The sequence below is a fragment of the Rousettus aegyptiacus genome, unplaced genomic scaffold (assembly GCF_014176215.1).
Source record: "Rousettus aegyptiacus isolate mRouAeg1 unplaced genomic scaffold, mRouAeg1.p scaffold_m13_p_12, whole genome shotgun sequence".
Lineage (NCBI taxonomy): Eukaryota > Metazoa > Chordata > Mammalia > Chiroptera > Pteropodidae > Rousettus > Rousettus aegyptiacus.
In genome coordinates this window covers 65094847-65112388 of record NW_023416287.1, presented here as the reverse complement: position 1 = coordinate 65112388, position 17542 = coordinate 65094847, and the positions used below count along the sequence as shown (strand labels likewise).

Here is a 17542-nt window from a genome sequence, read left to right as displayed (position 1 = left end):
CCCACTGACAGCAGGAGGAGATTTAAAGAAATTTAGAAATAGAAACATAAAATGCATAGTTTGAGGCCCTTCAATGCACAGCTGATTTTACAGAATAGAACTTAAAGGGAACTATCATCTCTCTCTTTGCCTGTTCAACTTGTGAATTCCTTGCAGGTACTACTGCTCTACACTCTCTAAAGAAGCTGTTTTGTTTTTTGTTTTTGTTAACCACAACTATGCATGCTTAAAACCCTTCAATATACCATTCTGAGAAGACTGGCATTTTGAAAAATATAAAATAATGCTGTCACAAAAAGGGCAATTAAAATGCTGTTCAAAGCTGTGGTACAGGAATTTTATCTCTCAAAGTATGTAACAACTGATAGCAGCATAGTCACTCCTGTGGAGAAAAATGTAATGGACAAATTTCAAATGTCTGCTTATGGGATCTGCTTTTTCTGTCTGCACTGGCAGATTCTTCTGGCACAGAGCCCATATTCAAAATGAGTCGATATCCTTAGATTTTTATCTCTTTTATTCTTCTGGCTTTGGCACAAACATTTTCAGTGTTTTCTAAACTGCACAAATATTTTCAGGGTTTTTGACAGGAGGCAAGGAGAAAATTAATTTCCAGGTGTCCCCATTTTGTTCTCTAACTCCGTACACTGACATCTGGCTTAGAAGAACGGGATCTCCTCTAATAGAGCTACAGGGCTCTGTCAGCAACTTCCCTGCCCATTGCTGCCTCCACTATATGGGAGAACGATTATTGCAAACATGATGTAGTTATATTATCTCGGGCTGTTTCTTCAGAACAAGCAGAAAAAGCATCTAAAATAGAAATGAAATTCTGAGACTAGGTGTCTTATATATCCATTAAATCGTGATGTTCATGGATTGAACTTCCAAAGATGTATTTTAAACAGGTAGAGGTTGATATTACCCACACTTCACAATTACAGGAGTTACAGGTAATTCTGATTTTCTAGGAAAAGTTAGCCCTATAAGGATATCCATTTTTCTCAGCTGTAATATCTCAGCATCAGTCAAAACATTCCAAGGGTAGCTCAGCAGGTTTAATTTTCACCGAGGTACAACTACTGCATGCTCAGTGGTTTGCAGGTGGACAACTTCGTACAAACAAATCTACTTTGTAGCACAGATATGACAACTCTATGGTTATTTTATTCTCTAACAAACTTTTTACTCTTTGAGTAATACCATATATATAGCCCTAAACTGCTTACTACAGCCAAACTGTAAAGCTAATAAAAAAAGGATTGTCATAGGTAAAATGTGGTATATCCATACAATAGAATGTTATTTAGCAACAAAAGGGTATTGAAGCACTGATTCATGCCACAACACTGATGAACCCTGAAAACATTATGCTACGTGAAAGAAACCAGACTCAAAAGGATACGTAATGTATAATTCCACTTATATGAAATGTCCAGAATAGGCAAATTCATAGACACAAAAAGTAGATTAGCAGATACCAGAGGCTGGGGGAATAGGGAATGACCGTTAATGGGTATTGGAGTTTCATTTTAGGGTGATGAATGTGTACCAAAACTAGAAAATGGTGATAATTGAATAACTTTGTTAATATACTAAAAACTACTGAATTACTGTACATTTAAAAGGGTGAATTTTATGCTGTATGATATCTCGATAAAACTTTTTTTAAAAAAAGGCTTGAAAGCTAATTAATGACACTCCAAGTAGAGGAGTTCTAAACATAAGAAGACTAAATTTTCAACCACATTTGCTGGCACTTTGAATTTTATCAGCTGAGTTCATCTTTATATCCTGGGATCTATCTATTAAGCCTGTAAAAGTGTTTCTCTTTCATTATTCACTTTCGGAAACACAATCTCCTTTTACAAGAAAGAGAAAGAGGAGCGACTCCAATAAGTGGCCAATTCACATAGCACTGTTCTTTGTTAACGAAGTACCTTCCATAACAACCTGTCTAATGTAATTTATGAAGCAACACGCAGTTCCAAGGAAATCTTGGGTCATCCAAGTATGTGGCAGTCACAAAAGAATTTGCAGGTGTTTACCTAACTCTCAATCAATGACAATATCAATATCTAAATACATCTATTGCTTTGTAATTAGTGGCAATTATTAATCAATGAAAACAGAAAATGTAAATATAAATACTGACCTTGTTTCTTTTAACCCTTCTTTCTGAATGACTTCCAATATCTGCTTTGCTGTCATTGGTGAGTTGGGGTGTTTTTCTAGTGCCTAAAAAATAAAAATAAACATAAGATTCATAGATTATTGCACAGAAGCATACAAAATAAAAACATGTATAAATCATGCAATGTTTCCTTAAAATTCTAAAGGGTAAGGGGCTGTTATATCAAAATAAGGTCCCATCACACAGCTCAAGTGTCCAAAGTGAAAACATAACATAATTTCTTTTTCTGGACATTTATGGAAATTCTGCAACAATAGGGGCCATTCTTCAAAAATTGTCACAAAGGTGTATATACCAAAAATATGAAACATGAAGCCTAAAAAAACAAGTTAATAAATGCACATAATTTCCTTTACTAAAAATTACTAATATTTTATGATTAAAGACATGCTTTCAGGCTTTTAAAATGTTTCCTAAATTTCCAGGACCTTGGAAACATGGAGCCTGAATAGTACCAATAGCAGAGAACAAAATGCTGGTCAAAAATAACTTCACTGGATTTATATTTTGATCAACCTCTTTTATATTAAAAATAAAGTGAGAAAAAAATACTTTGTGGCCAAAATGGAAAGAAGCATACAGAAACCCAAGGCTCATTACAATACGTTTTCCAGTTCAGCTCAGTTTCCTTTCTTTTGCCTTTTCCAATTAATTTCAAGTAAACCCCTTCCTCTTCCCATTCAGCCCATCTCAGTTGTATAAACTGAATCCCATTTTCTTCCTCTCTCCTTCTGTCCTACTTATTTTTTAATAGAAGGGAGTTATTTTAAACAAAGTGTTAGGAATACATGGGACATAATGATACATGGGACATAGCTAATTCCACAGGCATTAGACCATTGGCCCTGGAAATCAAGTTCCTTTACTTATCCAGAGACTTAACTAAATGTACTGAAAGCAGTAAATAGCAGTGTCCACACTGCTCACCAACGTGAACTACAGGGACCACCTTTGAGAACAAGAGACAAGTCTACACACATCTTCACAATGACTCCCTCCTAGGGCAGACAACACCTACTTAAAGATGCTGTACAGGAGCTTCTGCACAAGTCATGGCCCCATACAACTTAAAGATTCTAGATTTCTATTTTGTGATTATTTACCAGAAGGATCACAATTTTTAAGAATTAATAGGGTACTCTAAAAACTAAAATGGAAAAGGCTTCCACATCTGTTCAAAAGAGCTCTGTGATCTCTCCTACTATCCATGGCCAAATTTCAACTGGGTCACTAGCAAAGGTTCTGTTCATCAAGGTCCTCCAATGAGTTACATACAGCCAGCCCCACCTCACCATTAGGGCCACTTTCTTCTTGTCCCCTGTCTAGTTCCCAGGAAATTTCCCCATTTTTCCCAGTTTGGATCAGTCCCTTAGTCGTACTTGGTAAGTTCTTTAAAGAATATAAAAATAAAAGCAACATTAGAAAGAGGGTATGGCAACAAGTATATCATTAGGAAAGAAGGAAACTTGTCCTCACAGAGGACACTGGAGAGCCGAACTTAAAACTGGGAAAGGGGGAAAAAGAAACATAGGCATAGCTGTACAGGGAAGAGGACTAAAGTGTAAAAATATTGGTTTAAAAAAAAGGCAAGAAGGAAACTGCATAATAGAGCTGAAAGGGGGAAAGATTAAATCACAAAGAAGGGAGAAAAAGAAATAGACATGAGAACAAAAAAGCTGACAGAACTTGTAAAATAAGAACTGTAAGCAGAGCAGTACATTCTCATGAATTACTGAAAGGAGATGCTATGGCCACTTGGACCATATATAGGGTGGGCATCACCCCCAAATGATAGGCAATGCTGGGGACACTGATGGTCTCTCAGAAAAGATATGGGCAGAAGGTCAAAAGACACAGACATACACAAGTAAGCAAGCAAGGAAAGGGGGAACTGGAGAGGAGAGGTACAGGATGGCGGAAAGAAGGGGATAGAGGAGAAAGGACAGGAGGAAAATTGAGCTGAACTGGGAATGTCCAAAAGGCAAACTGATTAAATCCAGAAAGGGCCGAAGAGGTAACTTCAGTGTACTGGGCAACGTTTTAACAGAAATTTGGGTGCACTCGAAAGTGGGGTTACTCACTGTGGAGGATTCCCTGTTTCTCTTCCTGAGTACAGGCCCCTCAGCACACCTGGGCAGCTCCTCCCAGCAATTGAGAGAATTTGGATAGCCCTGTCCCCTTCTCTATGACATCACATCCTACTCTACAAAGGAAGTAAAAGTGCCAAGAATTACATCATGAAGTGGATGAGAGGCAGGAAGGAAATGAAGCCACACAAAACACCAGAAGCCACCCTCAGTTCCTGAAAGACAGAGAAAGGAGACAGAGGAGAGGTTCCTGGGTGTGAACAAGCTTCGCTGAACTAGCTGTGTGAACATTAATAGAACAAAAGATAGAGAGAAATTACCTTCACAGAACAAACATTGATACCATCAAAATAATGTGACACATGGCAGAGACATGAATCAGACTCTCAGGCAGCCATACTCAAACGCTACAGTGAAAGAAGCGGCAGTCAGAGTGAAATGGCGTCGTAAGTCACCAGGTCCAAATGTTAGCTTGAGTAACTGCCCATTGCCCCAACAATCTCTTGGCTCTGAGGTATTACAGTTTCATATGTCCTGTAAAATTATACTCTCTGGATTATCCTTCATCACATTTTCAAATACAACTAGTATTTGACTATGTTTTCATGGTTATGTAATATTTATTTTGAATTTAACATGTTCCTCCAATTGTTTTCCATCTTGTAACTACCTCTTTAAATGCTGGGGTCAAGGCCGCAATGGAGCAGGGAAGGGAGTAAGATCAGCCACAATTCTTAAGACTATTTATCACAATAAGATTTTTCCACAAATAGGTCTAATGACTATTTCAGATAATCGAAACGGGTTCAGACTGGCTCGGGCAATAATAATGCAATTGTGACGAAATAAGAAATCCAATTTTAAAGTTTGCCATGGATAATTACTGAAAATAATCTTGCTTTCTGATAGCAAAAATTAGAAAAATACAACTCACACTCATATTATAGAAAACAAAATGCACTCACAAGCCTATAACCAAGAACATTAACTACTGCTAATATTTGTTTTCCTTCTAGTTTTTTTATTCACACACATTATTTTTTAATATAATTTTACAAAGTATGTGTATATGTTATTAGTTGTCTTTTCTCTATGTAATCTGAATTCTTCAAAATGGGCATCATAATTAACATATCACTAAGGACAGGTATTTTAATCGTTTTAAAAAATTCAATTAATAAATATGAATTTCCGAAAAATACACTGGATGAAACATTCTTAGAATATTATTGAGTCAAAGAATGTAAGTTCCATCATGTCTCTAACACACTGCCAACTATTTCCAGAAAGATTTTAATAATTTATACTCTCAGAACTGAATCTGCCTCCTTCACCACAACTTTACCAGTGTTAAGCATGAATTTTTTAGTAATATTTACCAACTTAGCAGGTCAACTAACAGGAAATTCATTGTTCTTTTTATTATACTTCTTCTGTAAACACTAATGAGGATAAAGGTTTTTTCAAATGAATCTTATGGAATAGGATATGGGACTTTGGATATGTCTGTTTTTCTTATTAATGTGTAAAAAGCTTTATAAAATAAGAATATTAATTACTTTCATATTAATAACACATATTCATTTCTTTTGTTGCTTATTTTTTGGATATTTTTAGGTGATGTGAAGTTTTCTATTTCCATATTAACAACTGCATCAGATTTTTCCATTGTTACTTCTACTGCTCTTATGTTTAGAAATTCCCTTAACCCAAGAAGCATGCAAATATCTAAAAACATTTCTTTCAAGTTATTTTATGTTTTTATATTTAAATTCATCTGTAATTTATGTTTTTGTACTAAGGTGAAGCACTAACTGAAGCCTCCTGCTTCCTATTAATAAGTCGAGATTCTCCAACATAATTTGTTTCTTAAGCTCATCATGGTTAGTGAGGCATCCTCCACCACATATTAACATTAGAGCAATGAAAACTCTTTTGGATGTAAAACCAACATATAAATGTGGGAACCCAATATACAAAATGCACAAAAGCAGAGCTGCTCTTGCTGAGGTGGAAACAGAAGAGCTTAGAGCCCCCATTCTTACTCCCTCCAATGGCTAAAGGAACTTCTGGGAATTTTCAGGGTTTCTCAAATAAACTGCAAACCGCTGTCCTTGGGGCTGATCCAAGGGTCCTGCTATGTTCCCCCTGATCTTTTGATCAATTGTTGTGCCAGCACCACACAGTTTTAAATTGCTGTCATAATACATTTTACTATCTGGATAAGATAGTCCTCTCATTATTCCTTCTTAAATTTTTAATTGTTCACTTCTTTATATTTCCAAATGAAATTCAGATTAGAATTAAATGAGACAGTTAATTAAATTTTAAAGAAATTTACACACATCGTTCCATGTGTTTAAGTTTCATTTTACAAACTGTAATAAGCTTTTTATTGTTTTATATTTTCAGTTGCAACGATGAATACTTTTTCAGATAATATTCTCACATTTTATTGCTAATATATACAAAATTCATTGAATTGTGATTATTATTATTTCTATGAACAGCTAATTGAATACTTAATAGATCCAACAGTATACAATTACAGAGTCATATTTTCTACAAGTAATGTGAATTGTGTCTCCTTTTCAATAGCTGTTTCTCTTTCCTACATTATTTACTTTGGATAAAAACTGATCTTTTCTACTTCTTGTCAAAAATTTTTGCTGAAAACTGAGCTGCTTTATAATTTATGTCCTCAAAAATAGCCCCCTAAAACCACCAAGTTTCCCTAAGAATATTTGCAGCTAGAATTAGTAGAGCTAGCACTGCTAAGAACAGGCTGTAATTGGAAACCACTGGCCAGATATCACTATCTTTTCTACACAAATCAGTCTGTTACAGTGTTCAAGCTTCACATAAAATGTCCTATCTTTCTTTGTAAAACAAATTGTTCTCCTGTGTTAGAGCTATATTTGTGATTCCACTTCACTCTCACTCCCTAGGAGTTGTGTCTTGCACCTCTCACACTTCCGCCTCACACACTAAAGTCCTTTCAATTCTCAACTACCTTCTTTCTTCTGCACTGCCACTCCCAGCAGGTTTCAAATTCAGTATTGCTCTCCAAAAATAAAAAAAAACCTCCAGGGCTAGGAATACAAATATATACAATCAGCTAGCTTCCTAGCAATGGATTCTCTTGTATTTTTCAGAGTCTGTGAGCAGATGTGTAGAATTGCCAAATATACCACAGGATTTTATCTTCTTTACTTACATGACTATATCAGAGCCTATCTCAAAGACATCTAGATTCATGCCACTTGAGTCAAGATAGATTCATCCCAGAAACAACCTTCCCCTAGACCTTCTATATGTCCCAGTAAAAGGAGAAAAAACCTGCAAAAAGGACAGTAACATAGTTAAGAGGAGAGAGAGTTTGCCAAACCATCAAGAGAAGGGCACAGGCAAAGCTAAGAATATATTTTTTTCTGTTATAGGTTCAATTATTTTAACCTAATAAATATAATGTTTCAAATATTTTAAGGCCTACTCAAGATTTCCCTGGTGTCTCTCAAAGAGGAAAGTCATTTCAGTATCCCTAAGGTGAATACATTAGACCAGTATTCATCTAATGGTTAAAATCTTGGGTTTGAGGGCCCTAAATAAAATATTTGGAGTTTATTTATTTGATTTCAAAATAAAAAGATTTTCACAATTTAAAATCACTTCAATGATATATGTTTAGATTTGCATCAAACACTAGGCTCTCTCCCTCTTTCTAATAGTATTATGTCTTCCTATGATCAATACTGGCAGTTCATTAAAATGTTTAGCTGTTTAAAGTCTCATGTCTCAGGTAAATAATTTGGGGATTATAAAATAAGCCATTACATAGCTCTCTACAGTTACAGAGTGCTCACAAAACATATATCATTTCATTTGCTTTCATACAACACATTTTATTTGACCTTTATAACTCAAAGAGATGCATAGGAAAGGCAGAATTAACTTTCTCTGAGATGCACAAAGTTGAAGTAATTGGTTCAAGGTAACAAAACCAGTAAGTAGAAAGACAAGACTTGTATACATGATGATATTGATGATTACAATATTTAAATTTAATAAGAGCATCTAATACTTATTAGACAGCTCCTCAATGCTAAGCCTCTAGAGGTCATGCATATCTTACAATTGATTTCAGGATTCATGTATTTAACATTCCCTATTTCCGCTATTCTTGAGAAACCTCAAAGGTCTGTGTCATTTTGATGAAACATGAATTTGGATCACTAAAAGTACTCAGATGAGGAAATAAATCACATAAAAAGTGACAGCACCTCGCCTAAACCTCAATTAGGTTGTGCTCTACATTTAAGATATGCGATTACTAGGTAAAGGTTTAAAGATGATACTTATAATTTTTTTATTCCGCTTCCATGCATTTCATGGGGAAATTATATGCCATAGTAGTATTTGTGAATGTAATATTTGTGACGTAAAAGATATGGAAATTTTGTTATAATAGCTCTGAGAATCAGGCCTACTTCACCCAGAAGAAAGATGCCTCCAAGAAAATAAAGAGTCCATGAGCAGCCTCTAAGTGATGAGTCTAGTTAAATAGTTTCTCGTCATGAGCACACGGGGTTTACAGAAACTGAGGGCCTACAGTGAAGATATTATACACAATATCTACCTCATAATCCCCACTTCAGTAATCTCACACTTAAGAATAATCAGATATTTTCTCAAACTCTCAGATAATGGTTTAAACAGTACTTTCCCTTGGTAGCAGCTGTCAAAACTGTCATTAATCAGTATTATCTATTTAATGATATTTTTCCTGCCATACTGCAAGCCTCCTGAGATCAAGAACCTTGGTCCTCATTCACGTCTGTATCACTGCTAAATAGGCTTCGGTAAAGACCAAGTCAATTTGGGGCTATGTTTTGAGTTGCTCTACATTAGGAATTTTTATAGAATAATAAAGAAAGTTATGAGCTTTGGAGTCAGGTGGACAAGGAAACCTTTATTCACTCACTGTCCAATCTCAGATATTTAACTTCTCTGATCTGTTTCTTCACTTCCTCATTTGTAAATATGTTGAGAACTAAATGACATAATGTAAAGCACTTGTTATTCCAATATGATGAACGACTGTACAGCAATATGTGTTAATAAACATTAGCTAATACTATTACTTGGGGAGGGGGGCAGTGAGCTCAGCCTAGAAACATGAATCTTTTCAATACAAAGATGAGGGCTAACAACAACAACAACAATAATAACAACGAATTGATGGATATTAGATGTGATCCTTGAGATTTCCTGCATAAACTGTACCAGAGTTTCTATAATCAGGTTAGCCCCACACTGCCATCTCTCATCACCTAATCACTGCCAAATTTATTCCACTGCACATTCAGAGGTAATCCTGCACTATGCTGTACCTAGTTTCATCATACAATAGTCTTTCTTCTGTGTTTAGCAAGTAAGATTATATAATATTCTTTTAGACTCTGTTCTGTAACCTAGGAAGAATAGTACGCTATAGGGACAAATTATCATCTTAAACTTGTGTTATAAATCAAGTAAAAATATAGACTATCAACAGTAACAGCTTACCTCCAACAATGTATGCTTAGAGACAAACTTTCAAGCAACTGTGATATAGAGTACCATAGAATATCCATCCGAAGTTAATTCTGTTTTACAAAGGTAAAATTATTTTACTTGTCCAGTTTCATAAAACCTGAGCATAGCTGAGAGTAGAGAAATGCCTTTCTGAGGCCTAGAACAGTTCAGAGTCATCATTACCTGAATTTGCAGACAATACTGAGAACTGAATTCTAATTTCCTGTGGGAATTTGGCAACTTTTCTCTACCTCCATAAGTTTCTAATCTTTTGAAACAGCTGGCATTTCTTTTTCAAAGAGAAAAAATCAAAAACTAAAACAAAGTGAGGGACACTCAGAATTTCTACGATGTGCAAAAAAAGGTTAAAAAATTAATAATTATTTAAATGATAATGTTAACCCTTTTTTTTTAAGTAAAACATCCCTTTAATGAAAAAGAAATCCTCCCCCAATAGAAATTTGCAGTCTACTCTATTCAGAGCCTACTAATTGTTAAAAAGTTTTTTACGTGCATCAAGTAAAAAATTCTGCTTTTCTATCATTTCTACTATGTACTACTAGTTTTTACCTTTGAATGTAATAATTATTTAATATTAAATTCCAAGCACTTTCCTAACATCTAAGCTTAAAGTAAGGGAATTGTGCTATACAAATTTACAAAATGGGGTTTAGTAATTGATTCACATAATATATCGCTACCTGTTTGAAAACACTGTTAGGGGCCCAGTCTCCCTTTGTTTCCAAGCTAATGGAGCCTCAGTTTCTTCCATCAATCCTCACATAAAAGAGCTCGCTGATACTACCTTCCAAAACACTCTTCTTTGAATATTCTTATTTGCCAATGTCACTTGTAAAACACGCCTTTAAGAATTATACTCATTGAAATAAACTAAATAGCATTGATAAACATCCTACATGTAGTTTGATGAAAATATAATACAGTATAGTGAAACTAATACTTCTCTTTTGCTAACCTCTATAATTACAGTAATGCAACTTAATATGATACTTGCATTTTTTTATTTAGCAGTCCTCACACTGTCAATCAACTAAAACTTCCAGATCTTTCAACATTTGCTTCTAAAATCCCATGCATAATTCTATGGTGTAATTTGCAAACTTGCTAGATATAAATGTTTCTTTGTTTAATGCACACTAGTGTTTGTTTCAATACATTTTGCAGCCTCTGAAATCTTATTCCCAAATATCTGATTATCCAGGGTAATAGCTATTCTTTGTGACATACACACATTTGAAAAATACTTATCTCAGCTAAACCTCATCTTTTTAGGTTCAGGTTATTTGTTCAAGCTTATAAAGTCCTTTTGGAATCATTATTCTTCTGTTCAACTGTTCGGTTTCCCTTTTTATTTTCTGATATCCACACATTTGACAAGCATGACTTTGATGAATTCCTCCAAGTTATTCATGACAGAGCTGAACAAGGCTGTGGAAAACAAAGCAACAAACCATGTGGCTGCCTCTAGGATCTCTTTCAACTGATACGGATTAGCCAATCAATACACTTTGTCTATGGATGTTCAATCTGCTGCAAATCCATTTAATTACACTATCACCTAGTTTATATTTGTCCATCACTTTTGAGAGAGGTTCATAACAGACCATGTCAAATGACTGGCTGAAATTTAGCTCCAACAGGAGCATCCTCCTGATGTGTAAGTCTAATAATCCTATCAAAAATAAATTAATTTAGTTTGACATGAATTAATTTAGAGAATCCATAATGCCTTCCAGGGATCACTGCTTCCATTTCTAAATGCTCACAGTCATCTGTTTAATAATACACTCTAGTTTTTACTGAGAGTCAAGATAAAGCTCAACAGTCTGTGATTTTGAAAATGTTCTTTTCCCTCTTTTTATAATAATGATAACAAATACTTATATAAAAAGTATTCTGTATGAAACATTATTCTAACATGCATATAATCTTAACCCTCATAACTACCACCTTATCTTATAGGGGCTATTACTGCCTTCATTTTATAGATGAAAGATGAGGTAACTAAGGAGCAGAGGAGTTAATTTAACTCTCCAAGTCACACAGCTACAAAGTGGTAGAGCCTAGCTTTGAACCTAGGTAGTTTAATTCTTGGACAAACACTCCCCTGTTCTCTGTGATTTTCTCCATGATTATCAGCAGTGCTCCTGATCATATCTGTAGATTCTTTCAGTGTCTTGCCACTGAGCTCATGTTTCATTATTTCTTATCCCATCTAAAACACAATGGATATAACTTCTATGTTACTTTCTTGATCGCACCTTGTTTTTTAAAAAACCTTGAACTCCTTTAAAAGTAAAAAATACAATGAAATGTTTCAGAAATGAGAAATCACACCTGATGATAAAGTTGCTATGGCTCTGATCTAGAATGTTGTATTAAGTTTATGGCAGTTAAAATGTAGAAGCAAACATTAGTCAGTTAACCCCTATTTGCTGAATAAAAGAAATATTAGTTTGCCAGACTATATAAAGGTTTTCCTAGTTCTAAACTAAGAGAATTATCTCATATGGGTATTCATACAGCGGCCCTGAGTGGTAATGGACAAGACCAACAATCAGTGAGTTTCAGAAAAGCAAGCAGAGGACATATGTAAACTTAGTCGTAGAACCTTTTAAAAAAATATAATTGAGAATAATTAGGTGAAATAATCCAAGTAGACAGTCTTACCAAAGTCCAATATTATTGAGTTAAGACTATACAGTTTCAAAAAAAATAAATAAAAATTAAAAAATAAAAAGAATAAAGAAAAAAGACTACATGGTCTTACAATAATTTGGAGTTCATTTGTATTTTACTAGTATAGTAGCTATGAAAACCAGACTTTTCGATAGCAGAGTTAATATAATATTATGAAAATTAAGGAACTTAATGTGCATTTTTGTCCACAAAATGTGCTTAATGTCCATATATAGAACATTAAATAAACACCTGTCCATATGGAAGCCTATGGTCAAAGCCAGCTTCCTCTTCAGACTGACATTCTGAAGTGGCAATCAATTGAGACTACAGACTTCCATATCATGGGAATCATTATAAGGTGCTCATATTAACAGCAGCAGGTAGTTCTTACATAACACTAAAAAGTATTTTCTAATAGAAATAGGCAAGCCACTTTTACAAGAACTAGACTTATGTTAAAATATTTAATTCTCACATTCATCTACCAAGGTAGGTATTATTTTTTTTTTTTTGTAGACACCAGAACTGAGACATAGATATATTAATTCACTTATACTAGGCTATTTCCAAATAAGAAGCAAGCAAAGCTGGGATTAAAACCCATGTCCTTGGCCTCCAAGAGTCTCACCATCACAATAAACTACCTTGACGCAAAGAGTCCAAACTTACTTGGAGGGTAATTTAGCAATACTATTAAAATGTAAAAGGTAGGCAGTCCCATTTATTGAACCTAATACATTGTAGGCATTTTTCCTAAGGAAATCCACAGCCTATTTTGCATGTTCGATGAAGCATTATTTGGGGGTAAATGATATAGTCTAAGAAAAAGATGGTTAAATAAATGAAAGCATGTACACATCACAAAATAACACACAGCCATTATATATATATATATATATATATATATTAGCAAGTTGAAGAATAATGTGTATAAAGGAAGTACATATTTAAGTGTATGTGGTATATATATACACACACCCACAAGTCCCCAACGCACACATTGACACCATGTAAAAATATTCAAACAGTGAACAATCATGCCTCTGGAGAGTGGTAGAAAAGCAAAAGCTGATGGAAGAAATTTCACACTTTTAAAAATGTTTTTGTATTTAGAAGCACAAATTACTTTCATAATCTTTAAATTGTATATTAACACAATCTCTTATATAATTTATATAATGTATGCATATCATGTATATTATATAACATTTAATAACTAATCAAAAATCAGTACCAAAACAAAACTGAATACTCACACAACAAAAGAAAGTTATCTACCTTATACTGTAAAGCAAAGGGTAAAAAAAAATAAAATATAGGTATATTGAATTTTTTCCAAAGCAAACATTACTCATCAATTTGAGTCAGAAAAATTCTTCAGTGTTATCTTCACAGACTAGTCTGAAATGACACAGCATCCAGATGTAGCTGCCAGAAGGAATTAGTTGCAAAATATATCTTGAGATAATTGTAGAAAATGACTTTGTTATATGGAATTATTTGATTCTGACCACTTAAATGTTGAAGAATGACAAAGACGATGATGCCTGCTTTGTCACAGTTAATAATAACCCTTTTCTCCTGACTAGAGTTAAACAACAGCATCATCTCCTCAATAATTCATTGATTTAACAAATATTTACCAAGCACACATATACATCGAACTGAAATACAATAAAACATGTTATCCCCATCTTTGGAGACACTTATCCTCTGGTTTATTATAGGTGAAGAGGGGAGGGTAGCAAACATCTAATTTACTCAGAAACAGATTTAAAATAAAAGGAAGGAGACTAAACTATATTCCTTCTTCCATATTCACTCAAAATGCCAGTTTAGTCTACATAGAAATGACCCTTACCCACCCTATTTCTAGGTGTGGTATTGTAATTCAGATTCTATGCAGTAGTGATGATTATCACATCTATTTTTCTTTATGGTCACTCTTTTATTTCCAGACTTGGCATATGGTAGGCACTTAATAAAAACTTGCCTAATGAATGGAACCAAGATGAACAAATGACAAGGATTTATGTACTGAATTTGAATTTGTTGTTTTGTGTACACAACTCTTTATTCTCTAATTCTGAAAAATGTCCTACTTTGATTTGAATGGGAGCTATCATATTCCTGTAGATACTAAAGAGTTACCTACTATGATGGAGTAGCTAGATGGCAGGGGTAGGCACACAAGGAAGGCCAATCACTGATCTTCCCCAGAATACGTTAGCCTAAAGCTCGAGAAAACAAATCTCAGTTGCTTTCTGGTCATAACCTCATGTGATGAGACCCTGAAATCTGCTGAAAGCCATGTTCCTAGCCATGTGGAAGAAGCCAGGGTCAGAAAATACAGAAAGAAGCAGAAATGACAGCATCTTGGACACATTCCTTCCTTCCTTCCAAGCGTTACTGAGGACCTTTATTCTCCTAGTCTGGTTTATGTTTATACAAGTCTTCCAATAAATTCTCCTCGTTATATTGGTTAGAGTTGGATTTTAGTCTGTTCATGGCTACCTGTTCATGGCCGATGTGTCTGTTATACTAATTATTAAACCCTTAGTTGGCTCCTTTCACAGGATAGCTTATGAAGTACAAAATACATGATTCTAAGTCTGATGTTAAATTTTGATTCCTTTAGAAAAGTAAAGAATAGAAGAGTAGCTATTGATAAAATTTATTTCTTCATCATTGGCTAACCAAATTCTTAATGAAATAAAACTTGGGAATGCAGTGTTAGCCCTTTGTCAGATATGCACTTTGTAAATATCGCCTATGTAGAAGGTTGTCTATTTGTTTTTTATTTTGTTTTGTTTTGTTTTGTTTTTTGGTAGAAGCCTTTTAGTTTAACATTGTCCCATTCATTTATTTTTTATTTTTACTTTCCTGCCTTTGAGGTCAAATTCATAAAATCCCCTCCAAACCAAGGTCCATGAGTTTAGTACCTATGTATTCTTCCATGCAATTTATTGTTTCATGCTTTATATTTAGGTCTTTGATCCATTTTGAGTTAATTTTGGCGTATGGTGACAGATAGCAGTCTAGTTTTCCCAGTACCACTTACTGAAGTGGCTTTCTTTTCTCCATTGTATATTTTTGACTCCTTTGTCAAAAATTGTTTGCCCGTGCATATGTGGGTTTATTTCTGGGCTCTCAATTCTGTTCTATCAAAGTGCTAATATCCAAAATATATAAAGAACTCATACAACTCAACAACAATAACAAAATCCAATTAAAAAATGGGCAGAGGGAACCAGAACAGACACTTCTCCCAAGAGAAAATATAAACAGCCAAAAGCCATATGAAAAGCTTCTTAACTTCAAGAGCTATTAGGGAAATGCAAATCAAAACCACAATAAGATACCAGCTCACACCTGTAAGAATGCTTATTATTAACAAGATGAGTAATAAATGTTGGACAGGTTGTGGGGAAAAAGGAACCCTTATACACTGCTGGTGGGAACATAAATTGGTACAGCCACTATGGAAAACAGTATAGCAGTTCCTCCAAAAATCAAGAATAGAGCTACCATATGGCTTAGCAATCCCTCTTCCAGGTTTCTCCCCAAAGAATTTGAAAATGTTTATCCTTAAAGATATATGCACTCTGATGTTAACTGTAGAATTATCCACAATGGCGAAGACATGGAAACAACCAAAGATGATTAGATAAAGAAGATGTGGTACATATATACAATGGAATATTACTCAGCCATAGAAGAGATGAAATACTGCCATTTGTGACAACACAGATGGTCCATGAGGTAATCATGCTAAGCAAGATAAGTCATGCTAAGCAAGAGAAAGTTGAGAACCTTATAATTTCTCTTATATGTGGGATATAAAACTGAAAGCAACAAATGAACAAGACAAAAACTCATGGACATGGACAACAGTTGAGATGTTACCAGAGGGAAATGGGGGAGGGGTAAGGTAGACAAAGGTAAAGGAGTCAAACATTTGGTGAAGGAAGGAGATTTGACTTTGAGTGGTGAACACACAATGCTCTTGATGATATATTATTGAATCGTACACTTGAAACCTATACAATTTTATAAATCAATGTCAACCCAATAAATTTTTTAAAATATATGCTTTGACCCATCCAGGGACGATGGTTAAAAATTAAACAAGTATATATAATTAGGAATTCACTAGGCAAATCTATAAATAATTTTTGCAGTAAGAGGTATTTACCTAGAATTCAAGTTTGATGAGTAAAATATTTCTGAATCCCAGGCTTTGGAAAGAGGGCCAATATTTAAAAAAACATGAAGCAGGTATCCTAATATTTTAGCAAGATAACCTGAAGGCCTTCTATAGACCAAAAGACTTATGTGATATGTGCTTCCCTGTTTCTAATTAGAGTCATGCATAAAAAATCTACCATAACTTTTTAAATTAAAAACCAAGTCAAAGATTTCCTACCAGGGTTACTACACTCAAGTAATTAAGACATTAAAATATCTGCATCAAGATTCATGCTAAATACATTCTTGGGGCCACTGTTTTTATGTTCTATTTGATGTACTAACCACTTTAATATTAGCCAAGTTTTCCAACCTTCTCCATCCTACCCCCACTCCTTTTTGGTCCTGTTTTTTAAAGTATGTGCTAGAGGAATGAAAGCCATATTTATCAGGGCACAAAGCAAACAGAACTGGTTTCAATCAGCCAATATTTGTTGATATAAAATACGGGCTGAGTCTCTTTAAGGAGGCAATGGAGCATTAAAACTTACCTTTGCCAACAAAAGATTCTTTATGAAATCAGATAGTCCCTATTGCTTTCTAGCCTTCCTTAGTCCTTTTATTTTACCAGTCGAGTTCTACATACAAGCAGGCTGGAGGCTCATTATACTATAAAGCTAGGTTTAGATGTCAGAATGAAGAAAAATAATTGGCTCTGATGTGATCAAAATATCTTCCCCTTTGAAAGAAATACAAATAGGAGTTACCTATTAACCAACTCTAAATTAACACTTAC

At 34.4% G+C, this 17542-nt stretch overlaps 1 protein-coding gene across 7 annotated transcripts in view; it reads right to left on the bottom strand.

Annotated features, from left to right (window-relative positions):
• ASXL3 (ASXL transcriptional regulator 3) overlaps nucleotides 1–17542 on the bottom strand; it is a 160491-nt gene that overhangs the window by 126483 nt on the left and 16466 nt on the right. For 3 of the 7 annotated variants that reach the window (XM_016153915.2, XM_016153921.2, XM_016153920.2), the window contains exon 2: nucleotides 2156–2238. In XM_016153915.2, the coding sequence (XP_016009401.2) occupies nucleotides 2156–2238 (83 nt within the window). Of the gene's footprint in view, nucleotides 1–2155; nucleotides 2239–4275; nucleotides 5778–17542 lie in introns of those variants that run through there. The other 4 variants (XM_016153916.2, XM_016153917.2, XM_016153919.2 and 1 more) reach the window with 3 other exon arrangements.